We start from the raw sequence: 23,432 nt of genomic DNA on the forward strand, positions 1-23,432 counted from the left end.
TGATGTTCATGTGTTGATGTTCTCCGTATCCATAGCCAGAATGATTTTAACAGTGCATGGTGATCGAACAGGTTTCCTGTTATATTCATCAGAGGTGTAGAGAGGGTGAAGTCTGGGAATCCAAAAATAGTAATTATACAGATGATTAACAAACCATGCACATGGCAGTATTCATAGCTTGGATTTTGTTCAGAAATTGTTCAGATACCTGCTGACACAGACACAGAAGTGAGCAGTTCAGTCATCTGCAACCAATACAACATATTCTCATAGCCTACATATTATTACTTCGTTGTTGATTGATATCCATTGGATTGTGTCTATTTTCTGTTTTAGAAAGATTTGCACAAATATCATCCTGCTGTCCTTTTCAAAATCCAAATGTTTCAGTTGGGCAGAACCCCCGCCAACTAAGGAGGTTCCTCGATGAACTCCACCTCCTATTGGGTTCTTGGAATAACCTTTTCGGGGCAAATTTCAGTGCCAAGAACCCTTAGGTCCTTCGAAGAACTTTGATGATCTTAGAAGAACCCTTGTTGAACCCCTCGTTTTTTTTGTGTATAATAACGCGCTTGGCAGGGTAAGAGTCAGTGACCTCGAGCTCAGGGACAGAGACAGACAAGGTCTTTGTTTTCGCATCTCTCCCACTCAGACTGACAGGACACAGGCATGTCCCTCTCTCTCTATTAGCGCGTCCCCGCCTGGCCCGTCCTAGACTATCATTAGTTTATTACTGGCCTAGTCTAAAGATAAAGGTCATGTAGGTGCCATAGCAATCGGCTGAAACAGTACGCCGCGCGCTATTGATTTTCGGTCTAGGTGGTGCTAATGAATCTCTCCAGCTCCGGGAAGGACCGTACTGCGCCGTGCGCATGCGTCAAGAGGAGGCTTCTCATTTCGCTGGCTGCTTCATAGTCAGTCCCCACAGCCCACAGTAGGCAACACAGTCGCTACCTGCCTGTCTAGTGGAACGGATATGGCTCCCTACTCACCCCGGCTTTTTCCCAGACCCAAGCGGCTTGTTGCCAGGCGAGGGCCGACATGACAGTACACGGACGAGAGAAGACCCCTGGCCCGCTCCGCCTGTCGGTCCCGTTAGAAGCGGGGAGAGGAGCAGGTCGACATGCGGTGCTGCTGGCTCTGTGCGCGCTGTGCTACAGCAACTCTCTGCACGGGGAGTTCGTGCACGACGATGTGTGGGCTATCAGCAATAACCCCGACGTCCGGCCCGGGTCCAGCCTACAGAACATCTTCACCAACGACTTTTGGGGCAAGAGGATGGCGGATAACACAAGCCACAAGTCCTACAGACCGTTATGCATCCTCACCTTCAAGTAAGTTCGCTCTCTCCCCTGTAGCTCTCTGTGGTTATCTTCCAAGCATCGGTTGCAAAGTCTCAGTAGTTAACTTGAACAGCTTGGTCTCGGGCTTGAATGAGAAACAATGTTCCTGAAGTTGGTGGCAAAGTCCAGAAATGCGCTGGCCTCGTCAGCTATCCAACTTGTGATCTGATACAATTAATACCATGTATCCGTTCTCCGAAATAGGCTGACGTCATAGACTAGGCTACTGTAGGTTTCTTCTTGCTTTGAGCTGGGTTGAGCTTGGTCGATCGCCAGCGGTTATGAAGGACGCACATCTGTATCTACCACAAACATGTACCTAGCCTAATGGGTTATAATCAGACTGATACGGCGGTCAGGTTGCGCAGTTAGCTAAACTTGCTGAAGCGTGCCATGAACACTGCTCACTCGCAAGAAAAGCCTATTTTATTTGTGCTCCTTGATCTTAGAATATGCTACAGAAATGCAATTTGAAACATTTTCAAATAGCCTAGAGTCGAAATACAGCTGGACCTGGCAGATGTTGACCGTTTTTTTGCCTACACACTTGTTGCTTGCTGTGGCGTCCCGGAATTCGCACTCAACGTTCACTTCAATGTATTTTGGCGGATATGTTTGACGCTGCAGAACATTGATCGGCTACATTTTGGGATATTAGTGTTGAATGTTGTTGTCAACTAAACAAACAGTCGTCGTTCAAGGGAACTTTTCCAGCCAGTGTCAATTTAATCTCCGGGGACACACACTGGAGAGGACGTGTCACAGGCAGCGCAATGGTACGCCGGAGGGGTCTGGCTCTCAATGCAAGCATTAGTCAACCAGAAACATGAATAGTTCACAGATTTCACAGATTGATGAAAAACATACTACAGACTATTTGAAAGATGTGTTGATATGAAAACTACGAAAAATGATAATTGACAGAACTGTAGGCTCTGTTTCTATCTAGCACACATAGGATTGATAATTAACCCTGATTTAACTAGGCAAGTCAGTTAAGAACAAATTCTTATTTACAATGATGGCCTAACCCTAACCCGGAGGACGCTGAGCCAATTGTGCGCTGCCCAATGGGACTCCCAATCACGGCCGGCTGTGATACAGCCTGGAATCGAACCAGGGTCTGTAGTGACGCCTCTAGCACCTCTGCGCCACTCGGTTGCCAAAAAGAGGGTGAAGTGAAGTGTTATAATAATAATAAACATGTCCAGCAGGTCTGTATGTAATCAGTGAGGGCACAAAGTGCTTGGGTTTCTACAGCAGGCAGTCAAGTTTAAATATAGACGATAGATATGAAACAAGTGGAATACTAATATGAAGCATCAGGCGGTAGACAACCACAGGATAGACCCATTCTCTGCCTGGTAAAGCTTTGTGCTTTTTCTTTGCACAGGGCTGTGGATACACACACACACACACACACACACACACACACACACACACACACACACACACACACACACACACACCATCCTATGTATGGGACTTATCTATTCTAACACTTTGATTGCTTAGTGAGACATCATCTCCACTGTCACGCTGACGCTGTATCCTCTGACCTCTTCTCAGAGCCTGAACCGTCTGACACCGCACAATGCGCCAGGAAATAAATGTCAAATAAGTGTTATTTTTCTCTCCGCTACATTCCTCAGTGTTGAGCGTAGGTATCAACATCCTCTTTGAAAAGGGCACATTCTGAGCTGGAGACGCGTGATGCTGATTATGACAACAGAGAGGTTGTCAGCTGCTGTGTGTGTGCTGAATACTTAGTGCACTGGTTAAGGGGGAGAGGGAAGGCTGCTGTGCGGATGGAGCATCTGGTTGTGTAGCGCTCTCCTTCTGGTTCTGTAGTTGGTTACCCACACACTGCTGCCAAGCCAAGCAGCTGAATCTCCATCTACACATAGCCCAAAGCCAGCCAGATGCATTCTCTGTGGTGTGTACATTATGTGGTGTGTACATTACATTAAATTTTATTTATACACAAGCTACTCCCATGTGTCTGTCTGTCTCAAGCCTATAGTCTAATACTTTGTGACGGCACAGAGAGAAGGGAGGAGAGGAGTTGTCAGTGTCTCAGTGACACTACAGTACCTTGTCTGGTCTCCTCTGTATTTTCTTGAAATTCAGACTAAATTGGGCAAATCTGACTCACATTTGCGTGTATTCTTCATTATTATGGGAGAAGGGCCTAGAGGTCGACCGATTATGGTTTTTCAACACCGATACCGATTATTGGAGGACCAAAAAAGCCGATACCGAATAATCGAACAATTAAAAAAAAAAAAAATTTTTATTTAATTTTTTTTTTTTAGCCAAAATTTATATATTTTTTTAATTAAAATTTTAAATTTTATTTATTTATTTGTAATAATGACAATTACAACAATACTGAATGAACACTTATTTTAACTTAATATAATACCACAATAAAATCAATTTAGCCTCAAATAAATAATGAAACATGTTCAATTTGGTTTAAATAATGCAAAACAAAGTGTTGGAGAAGAAAGTAAAAGTGCAATATGTGCCATGTAAGAAAGCTAACGTTTAAGTGCCTTGCCCAGAACATGGGAACATATGAAAGCTGGTGCTTCCTTTTAACATGAGTGTTCAATATTCCCAGGTAAGAAGTTTTAGGTTGTAGTTATTATAGGAATTATAGGACTATTGTCACAGTATCCACAGAAAATGGTGTCCCTCCTCGGCCGGGCGGCGCTCGGCGGTCATCGTCGCCGATCTATTAGCTGCCACCGATCTATGTTCTGTGTTCGTTGTGTTTTGTCTGTTTAAGTCCGCACCTGTTTCCGTTTTTGTAATTAGTAGGGGGGGTATTTAGTTTGTTCCTTGTGGTTTGTGTTTTGTGCGGGATTGTTTATTAGTCAGCGGGCAGGTCTGTGAACGTTTTGTGTTTTTGCACATTTTTCCCCAGCGGATTCTCGCTAGAGGAATGTTATATTTGCCGGGCTGCGCCCCGTGCGTATCTTTGTTTTCTAGGGGTTAACTGTGTTCCCGTGTGGTCTCTGGGCACACCCTATGCCCTTTTGTTACGCCGAGTGGTTTTCGGTGAAATAAATATACCGTTCTACGGCACAACTGGACTACGTCTCCTGCGTTTGACTCTGCCTTTTCCTCCTGCCTTACGGAATCGTGACAGAATCCCGCACCAAATTACATTTACATTTACATTTAAGTCATTTAGCAGACGCTCTTATCCAGAGCGACTTACAAATTGGTGCATTCACCTTATAATATCCAGTGGAACAACCACTTTACAATAGTCCATCTAAATCTTTTAAGGGGGGGTTAGAAGGATTACTTTATCCTATCCCAGGTATTCCTTAAAGAGGTGGGGTTTCAGGTGTCTCCGGAAGGTGGTGATTGACTCCGCTGTCCTGGCGTCGTGAGGGAGCTTGTTCCACCATTGGGGTGCCAGAGCAGCGAACAGTTTTGGAGTCAGCAGGAGCGGAAGCACCGTCAGTGGCCGAACAGGTGTCACAGCACTCCAACCTCCTCCACCGCCTGGGCTCGGCAATGGACCAAGTGCTGGTCAGATTGGAGAACTGGGAGAGAGGGGCTTCAATCACCAGACCAGCTCCGGTTCGTCAGCCGGCGCCTCTACAAACCCCACCTGAAGCGGGCGCAAGCGGCATCCGGATTACGCCACCGAGGGAGTTTGACGGGACAGCTACGGGATGTAAGGGGTTTTTACTACAGGTTGAACTCTACCTGGCGACCGTTCGCCCCTCTCCCTCCGACGAAGAAAAGGTGAGGGCCCTCGTCTTTTGTCTTACGGGTAGAGCCCTGGAATGGGCCAACGCGGTTTGGGATGGCCCAGACTCGGCTCGGGGTGACTACCCGGAGTTCACCCGCCGCTTCCGGGCGGTATTCGATCATCCCCCGGAGGGCAGGGCGGCGGGTGAGCGATTGTTTCACTTAAGACAGGGGACGAGGAGCGCTCAGGACTCTCACCGCGGGGTCGGGGTGGAATGAGCGGGCCCTGATGGATTCTTATCGCTGCAGTCTCCGAGAGGATGTCCGCCGGGAGCTGGCCTGCAGGGACCACGCCATCACACTGGACCAGCTGGTGGATTTATCCATCAGACTGGACAACCTGCTGGCTGCCCGGGGACGTTCCAGTCGGGGCCTGTTCGTTCCACCTCCCAGCCCTCCTGCTCCACAGCCCATGGAGATAGGAGGAGCTGCATCAAGGAGGACCGGGGAGAGGGGCCTCTCCTGCTCCCACTGCGGGCGCAGAGGACACACTGCGGACCGGTGCTGGAGGGAACCCCCCGGGAGTTCGGATGGCAGGCAGAGCACTTCGTTGACCCCCCCCCCCCCCCCCAGGTGAGTCAGCACCAGCCACACCCAGAGCCCCCTGTCGACCATCTGTACATTTCAGTGTGTTTTCCAGATTTTTTCCCCCCCCCTCACTTCCAGTATAAGGCACTAGTCGATTCAGGTGCAGCTGGGAGTTTTATGGACCGTGGGGTCGCTAAAAGGTTAGGGATTCCCCTGGTTCAGCTGGACCACCCCTTCCCTGTGCACGCCTTAGACAGTCGACCACTAGGGTCCGGCCAAGAGGGGGAGGCTACTGTACCACTGGTTATGGCAACGTGAGGGGGTCATGTGGAACGTATCAGCCTCTTCCTCATTGACTCCCCGGCGTTTCCAGTGGTACTGGGTATCCCCTGGCTAGCCACTCACAACCCTCAGATTTCGTGGGGACAGAGGGCTCTTAAGGGGTGGTCGAGGGAGTGCTCAGGTAGATGTATAGGAGTTTCCATCGGTGCAACCACGGTGGAGAGTCCAGACCAAGTCTCTACTGTGCACATTCCCTCTGAATATGCCGATTTGGCTATCGCCTTCAGTAAGACGAAGGCGACCCAATTACCACCCCATCGACAGGGGGATTGTGCGATAAACCTCCAGGCTGACGCGGTCCTTCCTAAAAGCCACGTGTATCCTCTGTCTCAGGAGGAGACAGTGTCGCTGAGTCCTTGAGACAGGGATACATTCGGCCATCTAAATCCCCTGTCTCCTCAAGCTTCTTTTTTGTGAAGAAGAAGGAGGGAGGTCTGCGCCCGTGCATTGACTATAGAGGTCTAAATTCGATCACAGTGGGGTTCAGTTACCTGCTAACTCTCATTGCTACGGCGGTGGAGTCATTTCACGGGGCGTTCTTCTTCACCAAACTAGATCTCAGGAGCGCGTATAACCTGGTGCGTATCCGAGAGGGAGACGAGTGGAAAACCGCATTTAGTACCTCATCTGGCCATTATGAGTACCTCGTCATGCCGTATGGGTTGAAAAATGCTCCCGCTGTCTTCCAATCCTTTGTGGACGAGGTTCTCAGAGACATGCTCGGACAGGGTGTGGTGGTGTACATCGATGACATTCTGATCTACTCCGCCACACGTGCCGCGCATGTGGCTCTGGTGCGCAAAGTGCTTGGGCGGCTGCTGGAGCATAACCTATACGTCAAGGCTGAGAAATGTGAGTTCTCCAAACAAGCCGTCTCTTTCCTGGGATATCGCATTTCCACCACAGGGGTGGTGATGGAATGTGATCGCGTTACGGCCGTGCGTAATTGGCCGCTCCCTACCACGGTGAAGGAGGTGCAGCGGTTCTTGGGGTTCGCCAATTATTACCGGAGGTTTATCCGGGGTTTTGGTCAAGTGGCAGCTCCCATTACCTCACTGATGAAGGGGGGTCCGGTGCGATTGCGTTGGTCGGCAGAGGCGGACAGAGCCTTCCGTCGTCTGAAGGTTCTGTTTACCGACGCTCCGGTGCTGGCGCATCCGGATCCCTCTTTGCCATTCATAGTAGAGGTGGACGCGTCCGAGGCTGGGGTCGGCGCAGTGCTGTCGCAGCGCTCGGGCGCTCCTCCGAAGCTCCGCCCCTGTTCATTCTTTTCTAAGAAGCTGAGTCCGGCGGAGCGCAACTATGACGTGGGGGACAGGGAGTTGTTGGCCGTGGTCAAATCTTTGACAGTGTGGAGACATTGGCTTGAGGGGGCACGTCACCCTTTTCTCATCTGGACCAACCACCGTAACCTGGAGTACATCCGAGCAGCGAGGAGACTTAATCCTCGTCAGGCCAGGTGGGCCATGTTCTTTACGAGGTTCCAATTCACCCTTTCCTACATTCTGGGGTCTCGGAACCGGAAGGCCGACGCACTGTCTCGTCTCTACGACTCAGAGGAGCGGACCATCGATCCGACTCCCATACTCCCGGCGTCCTGTCTAGTGGCACCGGTGGTATGGGAGGTGGATGCGGACATCGAGCGGGCGGTTCAGGCAGAACCCACTCCCCCTCAATGTCCCGCGGGTCTGAAGTTCGTTCCGCTTGGTGTTCGGGATCGCCTGATCTGATGGGCTCACACTCTACCCTCCTCGGGTCATCCTGGAGTGGAATGGACAGTGCGAGGCCTGAAAGGAAAGTACTGGTGGCCCACCTTGGCTGAGGATGTAAGACACTATGTCTCTTCCTGTTCGGTGTGCGCCCAGTGCAAGGCTCCTAGGCACCTGCCTCGGGGGAAATTACATCCCCTCCCCGTTCCACAACGACCTTGGTCTCACCTCTCGGTGGATTTCCTTACGGATCTCCCGCCATCTCAGGGGAACACTACCATCCTGGTTGTTGTGGATCGGTTCTCGAAGTCCTGCCGTCTGCTCCCATTACCCGGTCTTCCTACGGCCCTACAGACCGCGGAGGCCCTATTCACCCATGTCTTCCGGCACTACGGGGTGCCCGAGGACATCGTATCTGATCGGGGTCCCCAGTTTACTTCCAGGGTGTGGAGGTCGTTTATGGAGAGGCTGGGGGTCTCGGTCAGCCTGACCTCGGGTTTTCACCCCGAGAGTAATGGGCAGGTTGAGCGCATTAACCAGGATGTGGGCAGGTTCCTGCGGTCGTATTGCCGGGACCGGCCAGGGGAGTGGGCGAGGTTCGTGCCATGGGCCGAGATGGCCCAGAACTCTCAGCGCCACTCCTCTACTAACCTGTCACCTTTCCAGGTAGTGTTAGGTTATCAGCCAGTCCTGGTGCCCTGGCAGCAGAGCCAGACGGAGGCTCCTGTGGTAGAGGAATGGGTACAGCGCTCACAAGAGACCTGGAGGGCTGTCCAGGAATGCCTGAGGCGAGCGATAGGTCGACAGAAAGAGAGCGCTGACCGCCACCGTAGTGAGGCTCCCGTTTATAATCCGGGGGACAGAGTCTGGCTCTTGACCCGGAACCTGCCCCTCCACCTGCCCTGCCGGAAGCTGGGTCCGCGGTTTGTGGGGCCGTTCACAGTCCTGAGTAGAATAAACGAGGTGTGTTATAGGTTGCAACTCACATCATACTACCGTATTAACCCCTCGTTTCATGTGTCTCTCCTCAGGCCGGTGGTAGCTGGTCCACTACAGGACGCTGAGGTGCGGGAGGTCCCTCCGCCCCCCCTGGACATCCGGTGGGGGCCCCGGCGTACACAGTCCGGGCCATCCTGGACTCCCGGCGTCGGGTAGGGGGCCTGCAGTACCTCGTGGACTGGGAGGGGTACGGTCCGGAGGAGAGGTGCTGGGTTCCGGTGAGGGACATTTTGGATCCCACTATGCTCCAGGAGGTCCATCGTCTCCGTCCGGACCGGCCGGCGCCTTGCCCTCCGGGTCGTCCCCGAGGCCGGCGTCGGCGCGCTGCGGGAGCCGCGCGTCAGGGGAGGGGTACTGTCACAGTATCCACAGAAAATGGTGTCCCTCCTCGGCCGGGCGGCGCTCGGCGGTCATCGTCGCCGATCTATTAGCTGCCACCGATCTATGTTCTGTGTTCGTTGTGTTTTGTCTGTTTAAGTCCGCACCTGTTTCCGTTTTTGTAATTAGTAGGGGGGGTATTTAGTTTGTTCCTTGTGGTTTGTGTTTTGTGCGGGATTGTTTATTCGTCAGCGGGCAGGTCTGTGAACGTTTTGTGTTTTTGCACATTTTTCCCCAGCGGATTCTCGCTAGAGGAATGTTATATTTGCCGGGCTGCGCCCCGTGCGTATCTTTGTTTTCTCGGGGTTAACTGTGTTCCCGTGTGGTCTCTGGGCACACCCTATGCCCTTTTGTTACGCCGAGTGGTTTTCGGTGAAATAAATATACCGTTCTACGGCACAACTGGACTATGTCTCCTGCGTTTGACTCTGCCTTTTCCTCCTGCCTTACGGAATCGTGACAACTATTTCTCTCTATACGATTTGTATTTCATATACCTTTGACTATTGGATGTTCTTATAGGCACTTTAGTATTGCCAGTGTAACAGTATAGCTTCCGTCCCTCTCCTCGCTCCTACCTGGGCTCGAACCAGGAACACATCGACAACAGCCACCCTCGAAGCAGCGTTACCCATGCAGAGCAAGGGGAACAACTACTCCAAGTCTCAGAGCGAGTGACGTTTGAAACGCTATTAGCGCGCACCCCGCTAACTAGCTAGCCATTTCACATCGGTTACACCAGCCTAATCTTGGGAGTTGATAGGCTTGAAGGGGTGGGTATAATTTCTGGAACGTTCCAACAGGAATCTGTTCCAAAAAACGTCAAGTAAAAGGTTGCCAACCAACAACGCATACAAAGTAGCAACGCATACAAACCTAGCTAACTAGCTGCCGAATAGGCATCAACTCACCACGTAGCTTATTCTTAATGTTTGTCCATAGGCAACCAGAGTGAGGACAGACATTTTTTGGAATAAACGTGATGAGTGAAAAACGCAATGAAATAGACCACTCCCTACCCGGTATCTTATTCTGCCGCTATACAACTTTGTATGCGTTGTTTTTTGGCAACCTTGTTATTTACAAAGTTTTTGGAATAGATTCCTGTTGGAACGTTCCACAAATTATACCCATCCGGCTTGAAGTCATAAACAGCGCAATGCTTGAAGCACAACTTAGAGCTGCTGGCAAAACACACGAAAGTGCTGTTTGAATGAATGCTTACAAGCCTGCTGGTGCCTACCACCGCTCAGTCAGACTGCTCTATCAAATCATAGATTTAATTATAATATAATAAACACACAGAAATACGAGCCTTATGTCATTAATATGGTCGAATCCGGAAACTATCATCTCGAAAACAAAAGTTTTTTCTTTCAGTGAAATATGCAACCATTCCGTATTTTATCTAATGGGTGGCATCAATGTTATGTCACCTGCATTGCTTGCTGTTTGGGGTTTTAGGCTGGGTTTCTGTACAGCACTTTGAGATATCAGCTGATGTAAGAAGGGCTATATAAATAAATTTGATTTGATAATTACATAAAATTCTGGCAAATTAGTTCGCAACGAGCCAAGCGTCCCAAACTGTTGCATATACCCTGACTGCGTGCAATGAACGCAAGATAAGTGACACAATTTCATGTTAGCAGGCAATATTAACTAAATATGCAGGTTTAAAAATATATACTTGTGTATTGGTTTTAAAGAAAGGCATTGATGTTTATGGTAGGTACATTGGTGCAACGACAGTGCTTTTTTCGCAAATGCGCTTGTTAAATCAACACCCATTTGTCGAAGTAGGCTGTGATTCAATGAGAAATTAACAGGCACTGCATCGATTATATGCAACGCAGGACACGTTAGATAAACTAGTAATATCATCAACCATGTGTAGTTAACTAGTGATTATGTTAAGATTGATAGTTTTTTATAAGATAAGTTTAATGCTAGCTAGCAACTTACCTTGGCTTCTTGCTGCCCTCACGTAACAGGTAGTCAGCCTGCCATGCAGGCTCCTCGTGGCGTGCAATGTAAGGCAGGTGGTTAGAGCGTTGGACTAGTAACCGGAAGGTTGCAAAAACAAATCCCCGAATCCCCCCTGAACAAGGCAGTTAACCCCCGTTCCTAGGCCGTCATTGAAAATAAGAATGTGTTCTTAATCTGATTTGCCTAGTTAAATAAAGGTGTAAAATAAAAAAAATAATAAATAAATAAATACATCGGCAAACCGGTGGACAAAAATACCGATTAATCGGTCGTCCTCTACTATTTACACACATGTACAGTATATGGGACAGTGGTACATATGGACACACACATGTCCTTGAAGATCTGCTAGGTATATCTGTCATTTCGACACGCGGAGACTCACACCTCATACACACACACCGACGCACGCACACATACACCACACCTGTGCATGTGGGGGCTCTGTGCTCAGTATAGCAGTGTGTTTCTGTGTCAGTGATCACTGTCGGGCCTCTGAGACGGTCCTCTGAAGCACTCTAAAGTAGCCTGTTAATGGAACGATGGCTTTGGGGAGAGAGCAGGAGGGGACCAAGGGAGAGGGGGAGATATAAGGAGGTATAGAGAAGGAGGGAGGGAGGAAGTGAATGGGATGAAAAGAGAGGGGCATAACAACAGAGAATGACAGGAAAACAGGCTATGAGATCACGTCACAGCTTACGGTCCAGGACCCCCCCCCTCCAAATCCCACCCAGAGGACATAGTATTAACATGGTACAACAGCGTAAAGACACTCGTCATAACCTGCTGATGCCTCTGTCATATCCCCTGTCCCCTCCAACACAGCCAGGCTGCCTGGGGACAGTTACTGTGTCCTTTGGGAGCTGGATACCTGTCTGTTTCAGCATTGACCAGTGTAACCACTCTACCTGCACGGCTCAACACTTCTCTTCTATCACAATACAGGCACTATAGTGCTGTAGCTAGATAAAACAGTGAAACAAAAATGACACCTATACAGTGGTGGGCCTAGAGTTTTTCCTGGTCAGGGGATGTGGTGTGGAAAACCTCCAGATCCTAGTCGTAGGCTATAAGAAAGGCCTTGTTTTTCCTGGTCAGATCACATTGTCAGGAAATTGTCCAGTCTCTGGTCTCTAATTGAAATGCATTAGTTTTAATAACAGAGTGCACATCCGCCATGATTCACTGAGAAGGTCTATAACAAGATCACATCAAAGGGCCGGCATACACAGGTTAATACCCTCTCCCCAGGGCATCCTACAACATCCACTATGTATGATCTATGATGTAACACAGGATATAGGAGGGGTGGAGCCTGCTTTTCATCATCACTTAATGGATTGGACAATGGCTTTTATGAGGCATCCCCGTTATCACTTAGGTATGACAATCAGCTCTACGGTCTTTTCCCCCATTAAAACCCATGTTATGTTCTCTTCAGATTCCCTTCTGTCTAGTTAAATTCTGAAATTCGGATTCTCCAAGTCTTTCATCCTGGAAATGTATGGGTTTCTTCAGCATTAGGAGTCAGACTGTGCAGACTGTTTAATGATGAGAGAAACAGGCTGTTTTACAGAGATGGTGTAGTGCTGTAATTGAATTCATAATGGAGGTTTGGGTTTGGGATTCTTCTCTACTCTGAGACGGGGGAGGAATCGCTTAATATATGAGGGCGTAATTACAATCTCATGGAGAAATGTTTTTATACAACCAGAACTAATGGTTTTCGGTACCTGGGTGTGTAATGGAGATCTTACTATTGTGTTATAACTGCGTGTGGGCGGGGGAAAAATGTAATTTGAACAGAATAATATATAAGATATATTATATGAAGATTCCAAATAGCTTATCTCAGCCTTATTACACCATCAAAAAGCTGGTGACTAAGGGAAGGGAATATCCTCAACCAAAATGAATTTAATTGTATTCAATTCATGTAATTACCTTAAGTTAGATACCCGTCCTGAATTTAATTGACTAAGGTCGAATGGAATTGACCCCAGCTGTGATTGGACTGTAGTCATTGGTGATGGTGGCAACTGTAAAGGAGGGTCACAGTTCCCGACACAGTGTGGCTGTGATACATTAGCAGCGAATGTTTCATATCCTACAGTTTCAGTTTGAATAAGTCTCCTTTCTCTCTAATTATGATGGCAAAATGGTGATTACAATCTCTCTCTCTATCAGATTGAACATCCTCTTGGGTGGAATGACCCCTCTCTACTTCCATGTGGTCAACGTGTGTCTTCACTGTGCCGTGACCTGTCTGCTCATGCACACGTGTGATCGTTGCGTGTTCGACGACCCCCGCCTGGCCTTCCTCACCGCCCTCCTCTTCGCTGTGCACCCCATACACACTGAGGCTGTGAGTATACCCACACACACACACACACACACACACACACACACACACACACACACACACACACACACACACACACACACACACACACACACACACACACAACCCCCTCTAGCAGACATGCTTCTTCTCAATGACTCCTCCCTCACATGTGAGACCAATGACATGGATTCCTTCACATACTGTAGAGTACCACGACCTGGTGACACAGGCAGTCTTCCTCTGACATGGCAATCTGTGGCTCTGCCTTCACATGTGAGACGAGCTCAGGGCTCTCATTCACTCGTCTCACTACTGGGGAATCAGGTCCCTGTTCAACAAGTCTGGGAAAAGGCAACCTTCCCGTTTTCATATTGCAGTTCCAGCTCCATGAGTTTAGTTTTGAATGTTTCAAAAGTAGCGAGGCAATTTTTACAATTTGGGAAATGAATAGAAAATCCTGTGTGGAGGCGAATTATAATTCATTCTCACAGGTGAAAGAAGAAGAAAGGCTGATGTGTTAAAGTTAGAGCTCTAGAGAGAGACAGAGAGAGAGAGATGAAAAGGGCGAAAGAGAGAAATGTGGAGAGAGCGAGAGAGAGAGAGACTACTCCCAGTCTGTGTCTAGCATCCTAATCAGCCTTAGTCTCTCTAGTGTTAATCCTACAGTTCCCTTCATCCTTCCATCTGGCCCCAGTGCCAGCTTCAGCCCAGGCTTCACCGCCCAACCTTCTCCCTCAACCATAAACTAATCATGCACCAACCTCCAGCTCATAACCCCTGTCCACAGCCACTCAAATGAGTCTTCAGCTTCCTAGCTCATACCAGCACTAGCCTCCCTAGCATAGGTTTTCAGGAGCTTCAGTCCCAGTCCCATTTCCACCCGGTGTCAGTCTGCCAGGCAGTCATGCAGTAAGTAGTCAGTCATTCTGAGGGCTGGGGCTGATGCCGGGGCTGTGTAGTGGCAGGTCTTTGGCAGTGCTGTGTCTCTGCAGTGAGTGACTGTGCCAGTGTTGCCAGAGTCTGATGAACTCAGTGCAGTAAACCGGTTACGTCATTAGCCGGGGGACCAGCTGGAGGTCACTTCACTTATACTGATGAGGAGGGACACACACACACACACACACACACACACACACACACACACACACACACACACACACACACACACACACACACACACACACACACACACACACACACACACACACACACACACACACACACACACACACACACACACACACACAAACACCACAATCAGACAGAGATTAAAAAGTGGCCTATCCCTCATCCACCCGCCCCGTGAAGCTCCTGGCATCACACAGTCCCTGTCTCCCTATCCAATATGGCCGCCATAAAGATGCAGTCATTCAGATCTGCAGCCAGTGAATGGAGGTGCTGTTCAAGGCTGAAAGCCCTCCATTCATCCCACTCTCCTCTCTTCTCAATGGCGGCTGCTGAGACAGACTGGTCAGGTCATGTGGGGATCCCGCTGGCCGTCTGTGTGTCTCGCTGTCCACTTAGGCACCCACATGGTTGGCATGGCGAAGTGCATGTTGTTGAGTGTCTTAGCTGTAGGGAAAAGACAGGCCAGACAGAGGTGAGGGATGCCATACTGTAGATAGTCATTTTTCTCCTGACTTTTTAAACCATGTTATTGAGAAAATACTTATTTTGCAGACCTGAGAGAGAGAGAGAGAGTGTGTGTCCTTGGGCTGTACTGTATATTCTACTCCACGTGTAGATTTTAGAGTGAGGGAGCTGCAGCTGTGTTCAAATTCCTGCAAAATGATGTAATTGGCTAGTGTGTGTGTGTGTGTGTGTGTGTGTGTGTGTGTGTGTGTGTGTGTGTGTGTGTGTGTGTGTGTGTGTGTGTGTGTGTGTGTGTGTGTGTTCCAGTGAAGAGAGCCCAGTGTGTGTGGACCAGGCCAGGAGACAGCAGTGGCGAGGTGGGAGAGCCATACTTACTATTACAGCAGCTCTGGTCAACACAATAGCTATCATTGAAACCCCTTTGTGTCCGTTCAAGACAGATCAGTGTATCACTGTCACCACTGTCAGAGGTACCGTATATCACTATAGGTTTATGGACATGTTTGGTGCTGGGTTAAAGAGGATTAGTATGGTACTGACTAGCGTCCTGCCCAGGGGGTGTACTTGTACATCAAGCTGGCTCACGCTACAGAAACAGGATGGGCTCAGGCCGTTCTGGCTTGGACAAGGCTAATTACTGACTACTGTAGTAGGGATGTGTGGTAAGGTAGTACTTTACTGTAGTAGGGATGTGTGGTGAAGTAGTACTTTACTGTAGTAGGGATGTGTGGTGAGGTAGTACTTTACTGTAGTAGAGGTGTGTGGTGAGGTAATACTTTACTGTAGTAGGGATGTGTGGTGAAGTAGTACTTTACTGTAGTAGGGATGTGTGGTGAGGTAGTACTTTACTGTAGTAGGGGGGTGTGTTAAGGTAGTACTTTACTGTAGTAGGGATGTGCGGTGAAGTAGTACTTTACTGTAGTAGGGATGTGTGGTGAGGTTTGTACTTTACTGTAGTAGGGGGGTGTGGTGAGGTAATACTTTACTGTAGTAGGGGGGTGTGTTAAGGTAGTACTTTACTGTAGTAGAGGTGTGTGGTGAGGTAGTACTTTACTGTAGTAGAGGTGTGTGGTGAGGTAGTACTTTACTGTAGTAGAGGTGTGTGGTGAGGTAGTACTTTACTGTAGTAGGGGTGTGTGGTAAGGTAGTGTGGTAAGGTAGTACTTTACTGTAGTAGAGGTGTGTGGTGGGGTAGTACTTTACTGTAGTAGGGGGTGTGGAAAGGTAGTACTTTACTGTAGTAGGGGGGTGTGGTAAGGTAGTACTTTACTGTAGTAGGGGGTATGGTGGGGTAGTACTTTACTGTAGTAGGGGGGTGTGGTAAGGTAGTACTTTACTGTAGTAGGGGTGTGTGGTAGGGTAGTACTTTACTGTAGTAGGGGGGTGTGGTAAGGTAGTATTTTACTGTAGTAGAGGTGTGGTGGGGTAGTACTTTACTGTAGTAGAGGGGTGTGGAAAGGTAGTACTTTACTGTAGTAGGGGTGTTTGGTAGGGTAGTACTTTACTGTAGTAGGGGGGTGTGGTAAGGTAGTACTTTACTGTAGTAGAGGTGTGTGGTAAGGTAGTACTTTAATGTAGTAGGGGGGTGTGGTAAGGTAGTACTTTACTGTAGTAGAGGTGTGTGGTAAGGTAGTACTTTACTCTAGTAGGGGTGTTTGGTAGGGTAGTACTTTACTGTAGTAGGGGGGTGTGGTAAGGTAGTACTTTACTGTAGTAGAGGTGTGTGGTAAGGTAGTACTTTACTGTAGTAAGGGGGTGTGGTAAGGTAGTACTTTACTGTAGTAGGGGGGTGTGGTAAGGTAGTACTTTACTGTCGTAGGCATGTGTGCGATCAGGATAGAGTACTCAAATCCCCAGTTCCAGTCATGAGGAACCCTCTCGCCTCACGCCGTGCCTCATGAGAGAGAGAGAGAGCTAATACACACACACACACACACACACACACACACACACACACACACACACACACACACACACACACACACACACACACACACACACACACACACACACACAATGTAAATCAGTACCAAATGTCCCATTAGACAATTCCAGGGGGCAGGGTGTGTCTCTAAAGCACATTCTATTAGAAACAGCTGCAGCCCTAGAAGGGTGTGGCTCAGAATGTTATAGAATGTGTGTTTCTCACTGCGCGCACACACACACAGCTGGTACTCCATGGGGTAGGACATTAAAGGTCTGGTTTAGATATTTTAAGTGAGTGTTAAGGCTGGGAGTGTTTTTGAGTTGAGATATACTGTTAAAGAATGTGTGGTGATGTGTGTGTACCAAGATGACACAGCTGAGTCACCTTCACTCACAGCGGGAGGCAGGGATGGATAGAGGAAGATGAAAGGAGAGAAAGAACAGAGGTGAAGGATGAAGGGCAATTGGATGAGGGGGTGGGGGAGAAGAGGGAGAAGAGCGAGGACAGGGAAGGGTGGAAGGCTCTTGTCTTCTTCCTCATTAATTAAGTATATGAGACTGGGCTCCTCCCCCTGCTTTACTGATGAGCTTCTACAGCAGGAAAAGGAAATGCCAACAGTTACTGTAGTTCATTTTTGTTTATTTAGGAAAATACAAAGTGTTTGTATTCCTGCTTCCATATATGATCATGAGTCAAATAATGCTTAATGAGAGCATCTTCAGGAATAATACCAACACTTTGTATTTTCTTAAATACAAACCGACGATGACTCAACAACAACAATCAAATAAGTGCAATATGCATGTGAAATTAACATGGCTCAGACATTATGCTATAATATTTTCTTACAAAAGTGAAAAACATGCACTCTTGTGTGACTCTCATAAAGGAGGCGTGTCAAATTCTCATTTCCCACAAATGGCTCTCACTAGCTATGTTTCCATTACCTTGTCCAGTGATTTCTTTTGTTCTTCTTTGAAATTTAGAACGTTTGCATAGAAAATAGATGCGACTATTGCTTGTTAGGGTGTGTTTCCATTGAACTATCTCGTGTCGATTAAAAACAGCTGGACATAAAGATGCCACAGCAACAAACAAACAAAACTTTTTAGCAAAAACCTATAATGTTGAATAAAATGTTTGTGGTTGTTTCCATTACCCATTAAGTCAAATTGTGCATTAATAAAAATATAATTAAATGTAGAGTGGAGTTTATAGTTACGTGATGACCTTATGCCTACCTTCAAAACTATTCGCCAATCATAATTTATAAAAAAATAAAGAATTTACATCATCATTTTATCGCAAAGAAAGTTACTCCAAAAAAAATCCACCCTTGTCAAATGGATAAAAATGTTGTCGATCTTTTGAAAATGTCTCCTATATCGTCTGTTTCCGTTACACGTGTCGCAATGCCACTGCTTTTGTCGAATAAATCTGGGCCAATGGAAACCTACCTACTGTTAAGTAGCTCTCTGTGGCCCTGGAGGTCCATCCATCTGTAGTAAGTGCAACACGGGGTCACTGGCCAATTCATTGACAATTTCGGCTTTAGCTTGCTTATATAGAGCGGGTACTACCTGTTTTCTGAAATGGGGGCGAGAGGGCGACGTGTGTTGGCAGCTGCATAGGCTATTCTCGTTGAGCAGCGGTGACATACTGTCTCTCTCTCTCTCCATCGCCATTGTAATCTACTGGGAAGGCCTAATGTTCCCTAACTGGAGATTGAAATGATGATAGAGCATCATGGTTTAACGACTCCACCACTCGCTAGTTCTGGGCTGTTATAGTGATTGCACCGTGCACATAGGCTCTACTTTTCTTTTACAGAATAGCCTAAAATGTAGTTTTTTTTTTTTTTAGCTCAGATTTACACAAGAGGCCTAAAATGCAGTGTTAGCCTAGTGTTTTTAAAATATATCTTGCATGTATTCATTCGGATTCACAGTGCGGACCAAACCGAGCTCCCTGTACCCTTACACACACACACACACACACACACACACACACACACACACACACACACACACACACAGTGACAGAGGTTGGCTGTTTTGCCAGTTTGATTAAAAGGTTCTGGGACAGACTGTTATATTTACAGACTCTCTCTGGAGGGTGGCAATCAATCTACTCCTTCCCGTCCTCCTCATCTATTGCTATCCCGCTCCTCTCTCCTCCTTACCCCTCTCTCTCTCTCTCTCTCTCTCTCCATCCCCCCGTCTTCCTATCCTGGAGGTTTTGAGATTTATGATCTCACAGCTCCTATCTGACCCTGTTCATCTCTGAGTATGACTTTTTCTCTGTCTCTCTCTCTGTCTCTCTCTGTCTCTCTCTCTCTCTGTGTTCTTTATCTCAGTCCCAGTTGGAACACATCGTACCCCACGGCCCAAACAGAACTGTAACACAACCTAACATATCACCAGCTAACATATCACACCTTAAGTATTGCCGCCTAACTAGGTCTCTCTCTTGGAGAAGAGGCTGAAACATCAGGGCGCTTTGTGGTAAATATACAGATATTACTGTCTCATCTCCAACCTGCCCTGAACTGTCTCTGGACCTCTGCTGACAGACTCTACCATAACACAGTGTTATGTAATGAGTCATGCGTCTCAGTGTAACCCAGCAACATAATAGACTTCCCTATGGACACCCACTCTACTCTGTCGCTAGTCTACAGTTTGTCCGGGTCACCTGAGCCACAGGACTAATGTAAACTCTGTGTATGTTTCAGGTGTCTGGTATTGTGGGCAGGGCGGATGTCTTGGCCTGCATGCTGTTCCTCCTGGCCTTTCTCTCCTATATTAGGTAAGAAATCCCTAACTCACTTCTCTCTCTCTGTCTCTCTCTCTGTGTCTCTCGCTCTCTCTCTCTCTCTGTCTCTCTCTCTCTCTCTGTCTCTCTCTCTCTCTCTGTCTCTCTCTCTCTCTCTGTCTCTCTGTCTCTCTCTCTCTCTGTCTGTCTCTCTCTCTCTGTGTCTCTCTCTCTGTGTCTCTATCTCTGTGTGTCTCTCTCTGTGTCTGTGTCTCTCACTACTCTGGGGGCGGATTGTGTAGAGTTTTTTTACACTCTGGGCGGTATTTTCTCTTTACTTAATAGCACCTCTCTCTCTCTCTCTCTCTCTCTCTCTCTCTCTCTCTCTCTCTCTCTCTCTCTCTCTCTCTCTCTCTCTCTCTCTCTCTCTCTCTCTCTCTCTCTCTCTCTCTCTCTCTCTCTCTCTAGGAGTGTGGGTGGTTCTGGTTCTGCAGAGTCTCTGCCCTCCACGGTGTCTGTGTGGGCGCTGGGTGCCAGTCTGCTGCTGGGTACCTGTGCCATGCTGGTCAAGGAGACGGGCATCACCGTCTTAGGGGTGTGTGTGCTCTACGATGCCCTGGTGCTCTGCCGCAAGCCCCTCCTCTTGTAAGTCCACTGTGTGTGTGTGTGTTTTAAGATGGCTTGATTGCCTAAGAAGACCTTTGTCACTCTTGTCAGCTTGTGTGTGTATGAGCTGGTTATATGTAATTAGCTGTATGTGTGTGTTGGAAAGAAGCACATCTTTGTGTGTGTGTTTGTGTGTGTGCACCCTCCACCCAGGTCATTTCAGTATTCCTACAGACCAGGGTTCCTGTTATTCTCTGCTAACTGTTGACTGTTCTCCTAAAAGCACGGTTGGACCAGCCAGTTAAGTTGGTGGAGCAGCCATCTATAGAGACAGACTAACACGTGTACAGTAACAGCATGGCCAAATGTTGGTATGGGAATGTCCTGGTTTCTGCCTCTCTGGGGGTGTATATTACAGAGGATTGTAACACTGGATCAGACGAAGGGAGAGACGGGTGAAAACTACTGCTACATAGACTGTGTGTGTGTGTGTGTGTGTGTGTGTGTGTGTGTGTGTGTGTGTGTGTGTGTGTGTGTGTATGTGGTCCACCCTGCCAAAGCCAGGTCCTGATGTTTTGGGGGCCTCCACCCCATGCAGTGTTGGAATGTGCTGGAATTAGCCTGTGTTCAGTGGGCTGGCCTCTGATAACACATTAAAGGATTTAACAGTGAGGGGGGACGTTTGTGTGTGTATTAGGGGGTTATGTTAGGGTAACTGCCCCGGGCATCTGTCATTGAGTCGTGTGGCTGTGGGACTTGAGTGTGTGTGTGTGTGTGTTGTGAGAGTGTGTTTCTGAGTGTGTGTGTGTGTGTGTACGTCACTATCCATGTGTGTCTCTGTGTGTAAATGTGTCCCTTAGTAGTTGGATGCTTTTCTTTGTGTTTGCTCATCACACCCCGTCCTGCCAGAAATCTACTCTTGGCATGGTGTCTCTCTAAGCCATGTCCTGTGTCTTGTTTATGTCTTCATCTGGATGGACACCTCTTAATACGACAGTGGAGAGCTCAAACTGTGTGTGTGTGCGTGTGTGTTTGTTTGTGAGTGCTACCACTGAGCAGGCTGACAGACAGCCCTGGACTACAGGCCTCTCATAGACTCTCACTGCTAAACCTCTGTAATAGCCTTCAGTATTGTTGTAGTATTACAACAGCTGTACTGGTCTGATAGTGAATGAGTGCACCACTAACCCCTACTGTGGGCTGATGAATGGTGTGTAGCAACACTGCTGCTACTTACTCGTGGCTTTGTTTTTTTCTCTCTGTTGCTCTGGACTAAAGCTGCCTGCTAAATAGTTAGTGGTGACTTCAATGTTGACTCCTATAGCTTTAAGACACTGCTCTGTTGCTAAGTTACAGTACAGGGTTGTTGCTTGTTTTATGTTTTTGTGTTTTACTTGTTTTATTGTTCTATTCCCAACACACACGCACGCACACACACACACACACACACACACTCACCCGAACAGCCGTGTTGGCCTGCTGCCAGGCCTGGCTGTGTGTTTACATGGCACAGCAACATGCCTCTGCGTCTCTAGCCAGAAAACACACACAAACTGCACACACAACTTCAATTCCCTCCAGCCACCAGAGAACGCCCAGAGTTATGTCCACAGTCAGGCATCATGCCTGGGCCACAACCCTGATCTCTGCTCCCTGTCCTCAGCCACCAAAACTGCTCCTGGCCCACAGTCTTCTCTTCATCCCCTCTTTCATGTGTGGAGCTCCATACCTCCAACCACAGGCACTGCAGCCTTGAGTCATACCCCAAACCAAGCACTGATGCTGGGCTTGGACTCGCTCCCCCCCCCCAGACCAACATCATCACTATTAGCATCTGCTACTCACCACACACCAACCTCACCACCATCTCTATGGTGTGGCTATGACATCACAGCACGATGGAGAGATTCATGGAGATAGAATGAGAGGGGAAGGAGGGAGAGATGAATTGGTGTGGGGGGAGAGGGTAAGAGACAGATGTGAAAGAATAATGTTTGTGTGTGTGTTCGTGCGTTTGTGTTTTTGTGTAATCCTTTGCAGTATGTTAAAGCCCCAAAGACAAGCCCAGAGCCCTATCAGTGTCCGCTGTCTCTCCCCTGAGCTCTGTCTCAACCAGTAGTGACAGGAACTCTCTCTGAGGGATGGCGTGTGTGTTGGTGCAGAAGAACGAATCTCTAATTTGACCGCACGCACAGCATATCTCTGAAAGCCTATCTGCCATGGGGCCTGCGGTGGGGGGACCTCGGACTGTATGTGTGTGTGTGGAGCTGTGATCTGTGAATGAACCCAGCAGAAAGGGATGGAACAGAAAAGAGTTGTATGTGTCTGCTGTGAGCTCCACAGGGCCTGTTAGAGCGAGAGACAGAGAGTATATGAGCTCCACAGGCCCTGTTAGAGGGAGAGAGAGAGAGTATATGAGCTCCACAGGCCCTGTTAGAGGGAGAGACAGAGAGTATATGAGCTCCACAGGCCCTGTTAGAGGGAGAGACAGAGGGGATGCGAGCTCCACAGGCCCTGTTAGAGGGAGAGACAGAGGGGATGCGAGCTCCACAGGCCCTGTTAGAGGGAGAGACCGAGGGTATATGAGCTCCACAGGCCCTGTTAGAGGGAGAGACAGAGGGGATGCGAGCTCCACAGGCCCTGTTAGAGGGAGAGACAGAGGGGATGCGAGCTCCACAGGCCCTGTTAGAGGGAGAGACAGAGGGTATATGAGCTCCACAGGGCCTGTTAGAGGGAGAGACAGAGGGTATGCGAGCTCCACAGGCCCTGTTAGAGGGAGAGACAGAGGGGATGCGAGCTCCACAGGCCCTGTTAGAGGGAGAGACCGAGGGTATATGAGCTCCACAGGCCCTGTTAGAGGGAGAGACCGAGGGTATATGAGCTCCACAGGCCCTGTTAGAGGGAGAGACAGAGGGGATGCGAGCTCCACAGGCCCTGTTAGAGCGAGAGACAGAGAGTATATGAGCTCCACAGGGCCTGTTAGAGGGAGAGACAGAGAGTATATGAGCTCCACAGGGCCTGTTGGAGGGAGAGAGAGAGAGTATATGAGCTCCACAGGCCCTGTTAGAGGGAGAGAGAGAGAGTATATGAGCTCCACAGGCCCTGTTAGAGAGAGAGAGACAGAGAGTATATGAGCTCCACAGGGC

At 48.4% G+C, this 23,432-nt stretch overlaps 1 protein-coding gene across 1 annotated transcript in view; it reads left to right on the forward strand.

The window, feature by feature from the left end:
• Positions 1-800: 800 nt before the first annotated feature.
• LOC106576167 (protein O-mannosyl-transferase TMTC1) overlaps positions 801-23,432 on the forward strand; it is a 98,449-nt gene continuing 75,817 nt past the window's right edge. The window contains exons 1-4 of the mRNA XM_014153132.2: positions 801-1,334; positions 13,250-13,427; positions 19,661-19,734; positions 20,149-20,325. Of these exons, the coding sequence (XP_014008607.1) occupies positions 1,042-1,334; positions 13,250-13,427; positions 19,661-19,734; positions 20,149-20,325 (722 nt within the window). The 5' untranslated portion in view covers positions 801-1,041. The remainder of the gene's footprint in view (positions 1,335-13,249; positions 13,428-19,660; positions 19,735-20,148; positions 20,326-23,432) is intronic.

This window comes from Salmo salar, chromosome ssa17 (assembly GCF_905237065.1).
Source record: "Salmo salar chromosome ssa17, Ssal_v3.1, whole genome shotgun sequence".
In the NCBI taxonomy this organism is placed as follows: Eukaryota; Metazoa; Chordata; class Actinopteri; order Salmoniformes; family Salmonidae; genus Salmo; species Salmo salar.